The following is a 13,794-nucleotide window of genomic DNA, read 5'->3' as shown; positions in this document are numbered from 1 at the left end:
TCACAAAAACAGGTTTTTGCACCAAATATATATCGCCAAAATTTGCACAAATAAGAGGAGGAAAAATCAAATAAATTTTCAAAACTTGAGACGAAATGGTTTGGAAAAAACTAAATTTTTACCTGAGTTTTTGTCGGCCTTTTCCATGCATGTTTCCCCTACGAAAGCAGCCGAAAAGATTAATGAAAACACCACAAAAATGCCTCAATTGAAAGGAGAAACTACCTCACCTAAAAACTATGATAACAACGATGAAACCAAGCTTAAAGGCATTGAAAAAATGTGTAAACCCAAGGCGAAAACCGGGATGTTACCTGGCGAATAACTTTGTACTGCAAAAAAAACAAATATTCTTTTTGCATAATAACCCTCTTTCCATGTTGCGCGAAGGCACGGTTACTAAGTTTCGCAATTGGTCTATAGCTTTACTAAAATTTGAATTTCGGGTTCTCACATAAAATTTTTGGAAAAAATGTCTTTTCTCTTTATGGGTGATTTGAAAAAAACTGACATATCAGCTATGCTGTTAAATGCCGCTCAATTGCAACTTAATCATTGCTGTTTACCTATAGCCTATATGTGTGTAACATCACTAAAAGACACAAACGGACATTTTAGGAAGATTTATTATGGTAGACATAACTGGCATTTTTATACAACGAGGCTATATTTACTCATTGATGTATACATGTGTGAGCTAATAAAATTTCATTGTGTAAATACGTGTATTACAATAATGATAATAATTATAATATAATGAGATTTCGAAATAGCATGACATTCTATCTATATTTCTCAAGATTGTTTCAAACTATAGAATACATCATGCACACTATTAAATTAAATTGATCATTTTCAAGAAACTGTAAACAGCTACATTCCATGTAACATATCATTTATTATGACTGACTGGAGTGACTGTTCAAAAAAAAAACCTGCGTACTGAAAGTTAGAGTACATTATGGTTTTAAAATGCATGAAAGCTTCTTTTTTTACCAAAGTTTTTAGTGAGCTTGATATTAATCTGCATGTTACGGATGCTACTCTGAAAGTACCTTGAAACAAAAGTCTAAATTACTCATTTCAATGTTGAAAACATTGTATGTCAAGCTTTGTTAATCGATCTCCCGATAAGAGTACATAAATTGCATATTATTCTTGCTAGATAATGGCGTAACTAGAACGGTAATTGAAGGGCGGGGTGAATACTCATATATCTAGTTCTGCCCGACGAATTTCTTTTGTACGTGTAATTGCTTACAATAGAAATCCGTCCGCCCGAACTGAAATATAAATATACACCCCCCACCCTCCAATTATCCTTCTGGTTACGGCCTTGTTGCTTCATGATGTACGCATGGCCAAACTATAGAGCGTTAACTAGGAAAAATGCGTAGATAAACACGTGCAAAATAAACTTAAATCAAAAGTTTTATCTCAACAAAACCATGGATACCACCAGGATATCCTTCCTTATTCAATTGATTCCTTCCATTATTGAACGATCCACCTCCTCCTCCACAAGAGTTGTCGAAGGCAACGCCAGGTGCTCCTCCGGAATATCCTCCTCCTCTTCCTCCTTGAAATCCCCCTGCTCCAGCTTGTCCTCCTCCTCCACCTCCTCCCCCGCCAAACCCTCCGTCAAAAACGCTATAACCATCGCCTCCTTCTCCCCCATTCACAAATGCTTTTCCTCCACCATATCTACTGCTGGGCCCATCGCCATAAAATCCGCCACCTCCGCCACCTAAAAATGGAATTTCGTACTTACTTTACTTTATCAAAACATTACTCAACAAAAAATTATTATACGTATATAATAAGTTATTCCATGCATATTAGTGTTTTAATAAATAAAACACTTCATACCATCTTTAGGATTTTGAAAAAAAATATTATTTTTCTAGTATTTTCTTTGCGTTTTTAGAAAAATGCGAAAACGGCTAAAATGTTACCATGAATGCATGCAATACATGTAATGCTTATATCATTTAGGTTCTCGTTCCACGGAGTTTAACGGTAAATATTTATTCTCTGGGAATAATGTTTTAGCCGTTCTACCTACCAGTTACGATACCGTCCCACCTACTATAGTTACTTTACGTGCAAGAAAATATTGGCAAAGTAATATAAATATAAAAAGCTGAGTGTAGACGTAGTAGCGTTTTCGTTATTCTATCTTCACGCTGTATTACTGTGTAGAAGATAAATAACTTTATACGATCGCAGATAGTGCATACCTATTTACATAGTGAATTTCTATCAAATATTGAGGCTTAGGATTCTCCTATACTATTTTCAATGCCAGGCAAATTCACTGGGGAAATAGAATTACTGATGCACTCACATAGTGTGTATTTATGAATATATTAATAATACATAATTTTATGTGATGTACAAATTCTCCGACGATGTATATAAAAGACAAGTCAGACATGACACATCTATTCTATCGGCTCATATATGGGCCAGTGTATTTCCTATCCGAATTATATCTATAAATCGTGTTCGTCAGTTTCAGGCATTTCCTTGCGCCTACTGGAAACCGCTTAATGTGCGCGAAACATTAGCGAGACTAGGCACTATACAAGTCAAATAATAGCAAATATACTAGAAATACATGCATGCAGCAACCCGTCGCCATTTCAAACAAAGCAAAATATTTCCTGAGCTAGCCCGACCTAACCTTCAATATTATGAAATGTCCTAAATGTAAAGCCGATAGCTGATGTTTCAAATATTTAGGAAACAAACACAGTCGTAAAGGTGAAGTGAAATCACCCGTTTTCCTGCTGCTTTCCGTTGCATTAAGTTATAGACTTTCACAGTTTAAGTGAGAGTTAATACTTCATTATAGCTAAAGCTTCAAAAAATTAAAACAGCCCAAATAATATAAATAACCAAGCAGTGAACGTCGAATGTTGTTTTTCGATTATTAAATTCATGCAGTGATTGCAGTCGACTATATATAAACCTTTAAAGTGATATTTGTTATATTAAAACTCCGAATTACACTTTTAAGGACTCTTTTGGAAGTTAAAACGATGATGTAAAGCCTTAAATAGTCGTTCACGTCTTCGCAAAACTGAGCAAAACGACATACTGTACCAAGGTCATAAAATGTATTCGTACAGCAAACACAAAATAAACCTCGAAATAAACAAAATAGACTCCTACCATTTCAAGGATTATAATCGAGTTATCCCTTTTCACCGCTAATTCCTCTAGTTCTGATAGTATTTTAAACTCTTCCCAGTGTTTTATCTGTTATTTGATTCCACATTTCATATTTTGTTTTCGAAATATTTTTTTAAAAAATAGTTTGCAAAATGACAGTTAAATTGCTGACGTTTTTCACTGAAACACAAACGTTTCGTCTTAGCCAATCAGGAAGTTGCTGATTACCAGTCAACACTCGTTCGCATTTCGCGCATGCGCACAAGTACCATGACCATTGAACGTCCATGACATTTGGGCAACTTTGGATTCCGCTATGTTCTCCCGGGTCCCGGGTGTAATTCCTAATCTCCGGGCGGAATTAGTACCCTCGCACGGTGCTCCGCACCGGCTCGGGGATAACAAGAATCACAAGCACACTCCTGGCCACTTTTGCCTAGAATTTGACAAAATCACGCTCGCGCCAGTCCACTTCAACATCGGACACATCGATCAGCGCGCAGTGAGCGCGTTTCACCGCCCGCTATATAAGCGCCGTAATTTTGACCCTTTTATTAATAAAACAAACGGAGTAACAATAATAAAAGACACAAAATGTTGCATAACACTCGTGGTAATAATTTAGAAGGGAGGACATGGGCATGAAGAATTTCAAGCTCGTATGGGACAAGCTGTGTATAGAACAAAAACATGACATCCATATTCAGATGTAAAAATAATTTCTTCAAAAATTACGAACCATCGTAGCAAATATTTCTGGCTATAAAATGAATTTTTGTGGTTTAACTTTTAAAAACTTACAGGAATAAACATCATGTACATTCAAGCTGCCATTTCCATTAACACCTCCGGAGATGATAGAACAATTCCCACCACACGCGTTACTCCTTCCAAATGTCCCGGTACTGGCTTTGCTGTTTGGCAAAAGAGTTTTGATATTAAAGCAACCACCCCCTCCACCTGCGACGATGATTGGAGTGTTCGATGACGTAGCTACAAATGTTCCTCCTCCACCTCCACAAAACGGTAATGTTTCACAACTTTGCCCAACCAATATTTTTATCACGTGTCCCTTCTTAAGATCAAATTCTCCTTTCATGTACGCGCCTCGATCTGGTGTACTTAAGAAAGAACTTTGGTAGCCTCCTGTCGCACCAACTGCTGTGATTTCGTATGTACCAGTGTGCGGAACTGTCCAGAACTGTGTACCATTTTGGACAGTCACCATATTTTCATTGTCTTTACCAGCATAGTGAGTACCAAGCAATTTAGGACCAAGACGGCCAGAAGCCCCAAGATTTGTGAAATTTGCGTGGAACGAATTGTTTCCTAAAACAAGATCAGGACAAACATCAAAATAAAATAGTAATATATAAGATAATCATAATAAAATCATAATAAAAGTAATCATAATAAAATCATCAAAATTACGCTTTCTCGAAGTTCTCACGGACACGACTTTTTCCGCGTTAATACGTTTGTTGGAAACGCGTACAACAAAAATTTATATTCATCATGGTTTCACGCAGAAATATACCAAATACGAGAATGCATTTTTAAAACGATTAGAACCACATCTTTAAATGTTTTTAACTGAGGATAAAAGGAGTGATACCAATGCCCTCTAAAAGGTGTTTTGAAATCGGGTAACGTTTCATCTCAAATTTTCAAAATTATAACAACACTTAATAAATTCGACTCTTAAGGCGGATTTCCACTTACAGCGAAATCGTTCGCTAGCGAAATATTTACATATTTTCTTTTGAATTTTAACAGCATAAATAAATTACGGCGACTTGACTGTTCTCAATTCAAAAGAAAATATGCAAATATTTCGCTAGCGAAAGATTTCGCTGTAAGTGGAAATCCGCCTTTACTTCACCACTTTGTAGCCTTTTAAAATAGCGGTGTACTTTGTATTTAAAAGATATGCGAAAACTGTGTAAAATTAAATCTTTGGATTAAGTCTGATTTTTAAAACTTAGAGTTATATAGCTATATAATATATAATTATTCATTTCAGCACAACTTCAAAAAAGGACTTGAAACTTAATAAAAGTGAAAACTTAGATTGTAATATATTGCGAAAAACAACTTTGAATGTAAAAATATAAAATTAACGAGGTCTTGTTTTCTCCTCACTGAATATAATGCATGAAATACAAGCATATACCGAATCGCTTCGCCTGGGCATGATTAAGATATCGTGATTAAGGTTAATTTTGGAAATAAAGACAAGATATCGGGTCGTGTGTACGATATTAAAGTTTTAATTAGACTTCAGTGTAACATTTGCAACAGTTATCCTTGAACGTTTTAGGCTCTCTTCTTGACGACATTTTCCAGATTTTCTATAGATTGCATTTATTTGGAATTATTTTCATAGTGAAACATTTTAATGTGGAAACGTCAGATTGCTAAATTAGGATCTATAAAACTCGATCCATTGAAATTAAAACAATTTATCAGAAATACGTCCTGCAATACAATCGTTTTTGTTGTTGTTATTCGACCTTCGAATTAAAGTATTGTAATAATTTTGGTTTTCATACTAGTATGCCACGCTAAACGTTTCATAAGACGAGTTGCATTATATTTGTTCCCATTTAAGCCCATGCATCCACAATGAAGAAAGTTAGTCCACCTTTCATGGCTGACGAATCGTTCGAATTCCTATCCTGTTTTACTTTGGATTTCACCTACAATGAGAAGATATATAAACATGCATGCTTGTCGGTCTAAAATATGGACATTTATCAGCCTCGAAGGAGATAAGGGTGTATAAAAAAGTGGATGTATGGAAAGTGGCTTTTTGCATGCTATAAGGACATGTATACAGTGACATTCCATAATTATAATACAAAACATGGAAATAAAGCCTTAGGCCAAGAACGTTGCCTTACCTCTTCAACTACCTCGTAATAATGGACGTTTTTTACTGGTTGAAGATTCTTTGGTCTTGTTAATTTTGTTGCGTTGTTCAGCTCACAGTTCATGCCAGAACCAAACTGTTTTTCTGTATCGAAATTTATGGATTTGCAAAAGGGTTGTTTAGCCAAGCAATTCTGAGCACAGTTCAAAGCATCCGGTGAATTGTATGTGCGAATTACATGATGGACGAGCCTAAAACCTGCACGAATGAAAGATAGAATCGAAAAACAACACATAAAAATAAAAACAAAATATTTAGAAAGAATATAAGAAACTTAAGTAATGTCATTTTATAAACAGAGGGGAGGCAAGGTGTACCCCAAGGGGATAAGGCTTGCCGACGATAATTAAAACTCTTATTATATTCATTTTGAAATCAATGATGTTTCTTGCAATCTGATTGGTTAAAAATAGTGTGATTAATTGGCAAATCACACTATTTTTTGAGCATTAATCACATCATTTATAAGCTCCAATATAAGATTGAAGCTTTGCACCACAATAACCAAACAGATTTAGTACTTCAGTGTAACTATCCAATCAAATTACAGAAAAGAAAGGCACAAAATTTTATTATTTTGAATTTAATGCCGTACAAAATTCCTTGACAAAAATAAATGAAATATAAATCAGCAAATAAATACGTAGTTTTGAATTTGTTTAATTTTTTGTATGATTTCAAAATGAATATAAATAAACGTGCCATTTTGGTGTGAAATAAACTTGTGATTACGAATCACACTCCCGCTTCGTGGTCGTCCGTCTTAATCACGCGTTTGATTTCACACTAAATTGCACTCCACTCAGCGCAACTACCAATATTAATACGATGGACTTTGTGCTCTATCTAAAAGACCGACAGGTAATGGAGTGCAAAATTAACGAGACCGAATACCCAAACCACAAACAATCAGTTTAAGCGTGACATCGCAGTCTGCAGAAGACGGAGCTCGTTTCAGAAAACTGAGCTGCGTAAGGGGTATGCAAAATTCATGTCGAGCATTATATCTATGGGTAAATAAATCACATTACATAAATAAAGGCCGAAACGAAAAAATATTTAAATATATATATATCAATATATAAAGATCATGTCCCAACGCCTAAAATAATAATAATGATAATAATAGTCTCATCTCTATAGGTCTCATCTTATCGCTTATCGCGAAAAATTTCCAGATGACGACAAATTTCTGTACTTCGACAAATTTGTATAATAAAACAAAGGGGATTAAAAAGGTTTTCGCCTATTTTTTTTTCTAGCACTATGTATGGTAAACTGCACGTTGCAGGAAATTTTTGAGGACATTTTGTTGCTTTTAATTATTCAACAAATTATTTTGCTAATTTCAGTTGTTATATAATTAGCATATTGAAATTACCGGATGCTGATTGGTCGAGAGGAGTATACAATTAAGTCTTTTGCGAAAACAAACAAAATCGCGTTAAGTTTTTTACACACAAACTAAACAGCAATGGAACAAAAAAGGAGAGAAAAAGTAACGAAAATAGGTTTTCTCGTGGGATATAATTTTCAAACGAAACCATTAAAGTATTTCCGAACCAACACTTTTGACTAACAATCATTGCTATAACTTGGGGGTCAATAGTACATGAATAATGTTGCTATTTTGCTAGCTAAATTCTGTTGTTCAAATGTATCATTTTATTTCTAATATGACGAGAAAATTGAACTACGCAAAAAACAACTAGGGTTTTTAGCAGGAATTAATGATGCATGCAGTTAGGCAAGGGCGAAAAGCAAAAATAATGTAACTAGAAAATCGCCTACCTGAAGCTGCAAGCCTTAAAATGGCGCTGTGTTGCATTGAACTGGACGTCTTTGTAAACAACATCAAAATGTGGAAAAGAAAAATTTTGTGAACATTCATGATGTAGAGATGTTGAATACTCTCAAGTCTTGGAACTGTGAATTAAAAAAATAAGTAAATTTAATTTTTATTCATATAATAGCTGAGACCTAAATTAATTGTTAATTGTGGCAAATGATAGTGTGAACAGCGTGAGATATAGCCTGCATCATGTACTGTATTGCAGGCGATCCTGAAATCGGGCAAGGCCACGACGACGAATGACTGACGGATTTGGCAGCGAGTCTAAGCCGCTGTCAATCAATTAATTTGTTCAAATGTAACCAGCGTTTCAGGCGTCTGGTGTTGGCCGAATTCACTGACGATTGCGTCCGCCCCGCTTTTCTAAAATTAAATAAAGCTCAAAAGTCGAAACGCGTACTGATTTTTAGAGGCGAGCAAGAGATGGCGTTAAATATTTACTCCTTGCGAAACATATTTTAGCGGTTTAACCTATACTAGCTGAGAAAAGAGTTCTGTTGTATACGCGTGAGCTGGCCGGTCTCGTGCAAGAAAATAATTGATGGCAAATAATTCTCGTATCATTCTCGTTATATTTTTATCTTTACGCCGTATTATACAAGATCAAATAGCGAAAATGCTTTCGAAGTGTTTCTCAACAGTAGAACTTTTGGATGAAAGCGTTTCAGGAGTCGCCAAGTCGACATTTACCGCAATATAGCTATTTATCGGAACGCATGGCAGTTTGACATAAACAAGGTTCCAAAAACTCTTTAAATTAAATTTCATTGCCCAAATGATGAAAGAGTATAATATTTCATGCCAAAAACAATTATAATTAATTGTAATACAATGTTTACTTCGTAATAAAAGGTGTAACTCATCTAAAATGATGTGATCAGTATCGATGTGCAATAGCGGCTCAAACTCGTAACAATATTTGTCCTTCTTTCCTTTCTTTTTTGATTTCTTAATGATCTCCTCAAGGGTGTGTTTCAGAGGATGAGTTTTATAATATTCCATGCATATCATAACTCATAACCCATCTGTCCTCCTTACATTTCTTGCACCAGACACACGAGTGATTTGACGCGTACGTAGCTCGTTTCAAGCCCATCGTCATCAGAATAAATTTGTAATCTCCACCCAGGAAATATTCTAGCATGAGATCTGGTACTCCAATTGAAATATTGTTGTTGGTATTGAGTTATTTATATCATTGAAAACATCTGAAAATTACTCTTTTCAAGTTTCATGTTTTTCTGGGCCATTCACTACAGATATTGTGTGATTTTCTTTTCCTGAGATCGGGCTGTCTCCTGCTTGTAATAGTGCTTATGACAACAGAATATAATTAGAATTCCAAGAGAATATTTTCGCGTGCGACGGCTATAGATATTTTAAATGTGCATGCGCACACGAATAACATAACATAATTGTTCACATGAACATTTGTATAATTTTAATTTAGAAAAAAAATCGATATCGCTCTTTAGGGAAAGTTTAATATTTCCTTACCTTGTTATATGGCCGTGGCTGTCTTTAAGGATGCATGGATTTTGCTTTTATAGAATACAAAAAACTCTATAATACGCCAACTGTTATTACCAAGCGTTAGGTTATATATAGGCGCGCTTTAGCTCCCCGATACAAGCTTCGTCCACTTTAAATTAAAATATTCCGCATACACAAATTTAATTGCATCACCACAAGTGTTCATGCAATGCTTGCCTAGCAGCCTCATTCTCATTAATCGTGAGCCAATAACTTTCCGAGTTCTCGCGACGACCATCGCAATGCTCCTTAGAGTCAGTTTAATTAATTTGATAGCAAAACCGTGGTTTTGCGTTGTGGAAAGTGCACGCTACGCATTTGTGTTCTAGTACTAAAATTCTTTCTCCCATTTTACATCTGATAATTAATACTTTGTGAGAGACGAACCTTGAATGCCTCTTATTCGTTTTACAATTCAATGCGTTTTCGCGGCTGTTTATGCTGTGAAATTTTGTTGTTTTGTTTTGTTCTTTTGCTTTGCGTTTATTCTCAAGAGTACGCAAGTCTCTTAGATGCTGTTATTGCCATTGCCTGAAAACAGGTGAGCCAACAGGTTTATTGAAAAGACATACATAGCCAAACCCGGGAGGCGTTCTTTCGGTTTTTGTACTTTTTAACTTGTCTTCGACGAGAGCTTTTCCAAACTTGTGTTTTATTGATTCATTCGATTGTCAAAAAACAGAATGACATATATGAACTGCTATTGACTGAGACTGTATAAGGTTAAGGAGTCACCTCGTCTCTTATGTTACATGCAGACAATGTTTATACCTATTCACTGCAATCTAAACTACGGGTGATATATGTCACCTAACATAACGAACACAGAAAAACGTAAGGATTTATGAGCACGTCGTTCGACACAGTATTAGTATGAGCGAAAGATGCGTTTGGTATAGTGACTGCCATACATGCGGCAAATGTGTTTCGGCGGTGAAAGTTTGGAAGAAGTTCTTCGATTTAACAGAATTAATAGTGTTGGAAATGATTAAATATTTCACGCAACCGTTTTATCATGTGTGGAGGAAGATTCATAGGTATAGCCTAAAATTATACCTATGAATTGGTTTGCTATGATATACCCCGGCATGGATTAGTATTGATGTACTAAAATAAAGGGTAGAAATGACTAATACTGTTGCGCTTGTTCAGATCAAATTACCCGTTAATTACTTCATGTTTACCAATTAAGGTATACATGCACCTGCTGTATATATAGCTTTCCTATATTATGCAACGAGTATTTTTTAAAACTTGTCCTAAAAAATTTTCAACTGCACGTGTATACACGCATATGAAGATGAAAGACCGAATTTTGTTCAAATATATAGCTGTCGTTTGTTTATATTTCGGCGTCTATAGCTATAGTCAATGAATTACAGATATTATTTAAAATTTGCATGCGCACACTGGGATATATGTCAAAATTATTCAATGAACATTTGTAATTTTGGGAAACAAAATAGATATCGCTTTTAAAGACAAGCTAATATTGCCCTACCTTAAAAATGGCTGTGGATGACTTCAAGGATAGATTTTTCTCTTATAAAATACAATATTATATAAACTCAACAATACGCCATGCAGCTGCAATTACCAAGCGTGAGGTTAGGCCTGCTTTAGCTTCGACTAAAACAAGCTTCGTCCATTTAAAATTTTCCGTATACATGCACAAGTTTAATTATCTCACCGCAAATGCCCAGTGGTTTTTCCAGCGCTTCGTTCTCATTAATCGTGAGCCGATTTCTCGCGACGACCATTGAAATGGTCCATAGAGTTTAAGTTAAATATTATACTTAATCTCAGTTTAGAAAATACATTCATCATGACTATACTCGTCCCTAACGCTTTGATAGCAAAACCGTCGTTTTGTTTTGCGTTGTCGAGAATATATATACGCTACGCATTAATTTGTGCTCTTGCATGATCTAGTACTAAAAATTTTTGTCCCATTTTTTGTTACGGATGTGGTATAATTAAAACTTCTTCTATGAAGCCGGAAAATTTTAATTTCATATTTTTTTGTTTATCCTGTGACACAAGTCTCGTAGATGCTGTTTTGCCATTACCAGAAAAAAAATAAAAAATGTGTCTATAACAAATTATTCCAACTGGTTTATTTTTTCGTTTTTTTTTTATTTAAACACCCCAGTATAATGAAATTTGGGAAATGCCTGCATTTTTGGCACTATATATCATCGTATGTTCTGAATATCTTTAATAGCAATTCCCAATAATAATAAGATCTCAACTAAAATTTTCGAAAAACTAATTCACAGACAACTTATCCAATTTCAATGGAAGCTTACCAAGCAAAGTGAGCATTGAAAATACCAAAGCATCTAGATGTATACAATCCATGTCTTTTATTTATTATATTTCTGCATCCGATATGAATACTTTGAAATTGCATGCGTGCGCGTATATATAACATATTCATTTAATTGTGGGGTCGGTTGTTCAAAAGCCTTTTAACTTTCCCAGGGTTAACGCAAATTTTTACATCAATTTTTTTAATCGCTTCTTCATAAAAGTTGAATATTTTTACCACGAGTATTTTCTGGTTCAATAGAAATCATATTTTGTAAAGATTTTAAACAAGCGACAGTGCAGAAGCACGTAAACTAAAACAACGGATCAAAATTTAACCCATGCAGGGTTAGCGATAACCTAGCTTAGAACGGGGTACAAAATGGATATTCCTCTTAAGGGCAAGCTTAATATTTCCCTACCTTGATAATATATGGCTGCTGCTGACTTTAAGGATGGACTTCGCTTTACGGGATACAAACTGTATATTACACGCACTAGCTGTAATTATCAATTTAAGTTTGGCGTGTTGTATAATTAAATGATTCTATTATACGCAGTAAACCCAGCGTCGTCCACTTGAAGGGAAAATTTCCGTATTATATAAACAAATTTAATTGCATCACAACAAATATCCAATCCTTGCGCGGCATCCATTTCTCAGGATTAATGAGCCAATAGCTTCTCGAGTTCTCGTAATGGCCATCGAAATGGTCATTAATTATTAACTTGAATTGTTATTATTAACCGAGCGCGAGGTCTTTACCGAGAAATATCGGACCGAGGTCTTTTTGAACAGACCGAGCTGGAAGAGCGAGGTTTGTGCAAAAAGATCGAAGTCTTATATATATATTTCTCGGTAAAGACTGAGCAAAAGCGAGGATAATAAAAGTTTATTATATTGTGCTTTTTTAATTAAGAATTTATCTGTTTTTCATCTCGTAATAGATCGCCGCTAACGCCGGTCCATTACGGGAAAGTAATGGACCGCTGAAAATTCTTCACAGCCAATCACGGAGCTCCATCGCATCGGAAGTGACGCTTGCCATAATTTATAATAAACTGCTTTAATTAAATGCTTATATAGTATTGGTTTGGAAACACAATTATCATGACGAATAATTATCAAAAGAACGGTTTAATTGTTCCTCTTGGAGGAATTATCTTATCATGCGAGCGAAATCAAATCGCGCATCGGAAAATAAGCCATTGATTTCAAGCTGAGCCGTGCACCACAATTCTTGGGAGACAAAACTCTGACGCAGATAAATACGGTCACATGCTCTTTTCAAATATTAGTATATTTCGCGCGAAAACGCACTTGCGACGACGGAAAATAATCGTGAGGTGATTAACAATTAACTTTTCCGAGTTAGTGTTTCAATCAAGCGGTCGCAAAGTCCTCTATATAGAAAGACTTTACCTCTAGCTGGTTATTCATTTCTAAAGAATATTTTTACATAAAATCACCCCTTGTAACAAAATAATGCGACAGCGCAGTCGCATTTGCAGTTGCAGTTTGCTGTTGCATTTGCAGTTGCAATTCGGAGTTGTTTAGTCGTAAGGAATCCGTAGTTGCATTGGATATTGCATGTTCCGGCGCAGACAAATGTTTAGTGCGGTAACTAAATCATTCAATGCATTAATGATCACCGAGGAGCTAGGTCAATTGAACCAGAAATAACCTGGAACAGTCGATGGAAAATGAGTCAACTATCGGTCTTTCGGCAGGAATCGAACCTACGCTTTTGCGATGCCGGTGCAATACTCTTCCCAAAACTTCGTGGAGTAAAACAAAAGTATACAAAATTCTTCAACTCGTATGGCTATGTTTTCCATAATTTACAACAAGTCCCAGCCAAACTTGGCAGTTTTACTAATTTTAGTAAGCTCTTTTAGAAAATGGCCTTTGTCGTTGATGTAAAGCCAAGTCGTCCATTGATTTACCTCGTTGTTGAACTCGTGAGCAACTCTTTCACCTGCATGAGTT

At 35.4% G+C, this 13,794-nt stretch overlaps 1 protein-coding gene across 1 annotated transcript; it reads right to left on the bottom strand.

Annotated features, from left to right (window-relative positions):
• Nucleotides 1-1,418: 1,418 nt before the first annotated feature.
• Nucleotides 1,419-9,057, bottom strand: LOC114544801 (ALK tyrosine kinase receptor-like). Its single transcript, XM_028563318.1, has 6 exons — nt 9,000-9,057; nt 7,901-8,035; nt 6,081-6,307; nt 5,822-5,876; nt 3,979-4,506; nt 1,419-1,747 (listed from the first exon to the last, which is right to left on the bottom strand). The coding sequence occupies exons 1-6, from the start codon at nt 9,055-9,057 to the stop codon at nt 1,419-1,421; spliced, it is 1,332 nt and encodes a 443-aa protein (XP_028419119.1).
• Between the last annotated feature and the right edge of the window lie 4,737 nt (nt 9,058-13,794).

Source organism: Dendronephthya gigantea, unplaced genomic scaffold (genome assembly GCF_004324835.1).
Source record: "Dendronephthya gigantea isolate DGI-Jeju-01 unplaced genomic scaffold, DenGig_1.0 000004F, whole genome shotgun sequence".
Lineage (NCBI taxonomy): Eukaryota > Metazoa > Cnidaria > Anthozoa > Malacalcyonacea > Nephtheidae > Dendronephthya > Dendronephthya gigantea.
This window is presented reverse-complemented; position numbering and strand designations above follow the sequence as displayed.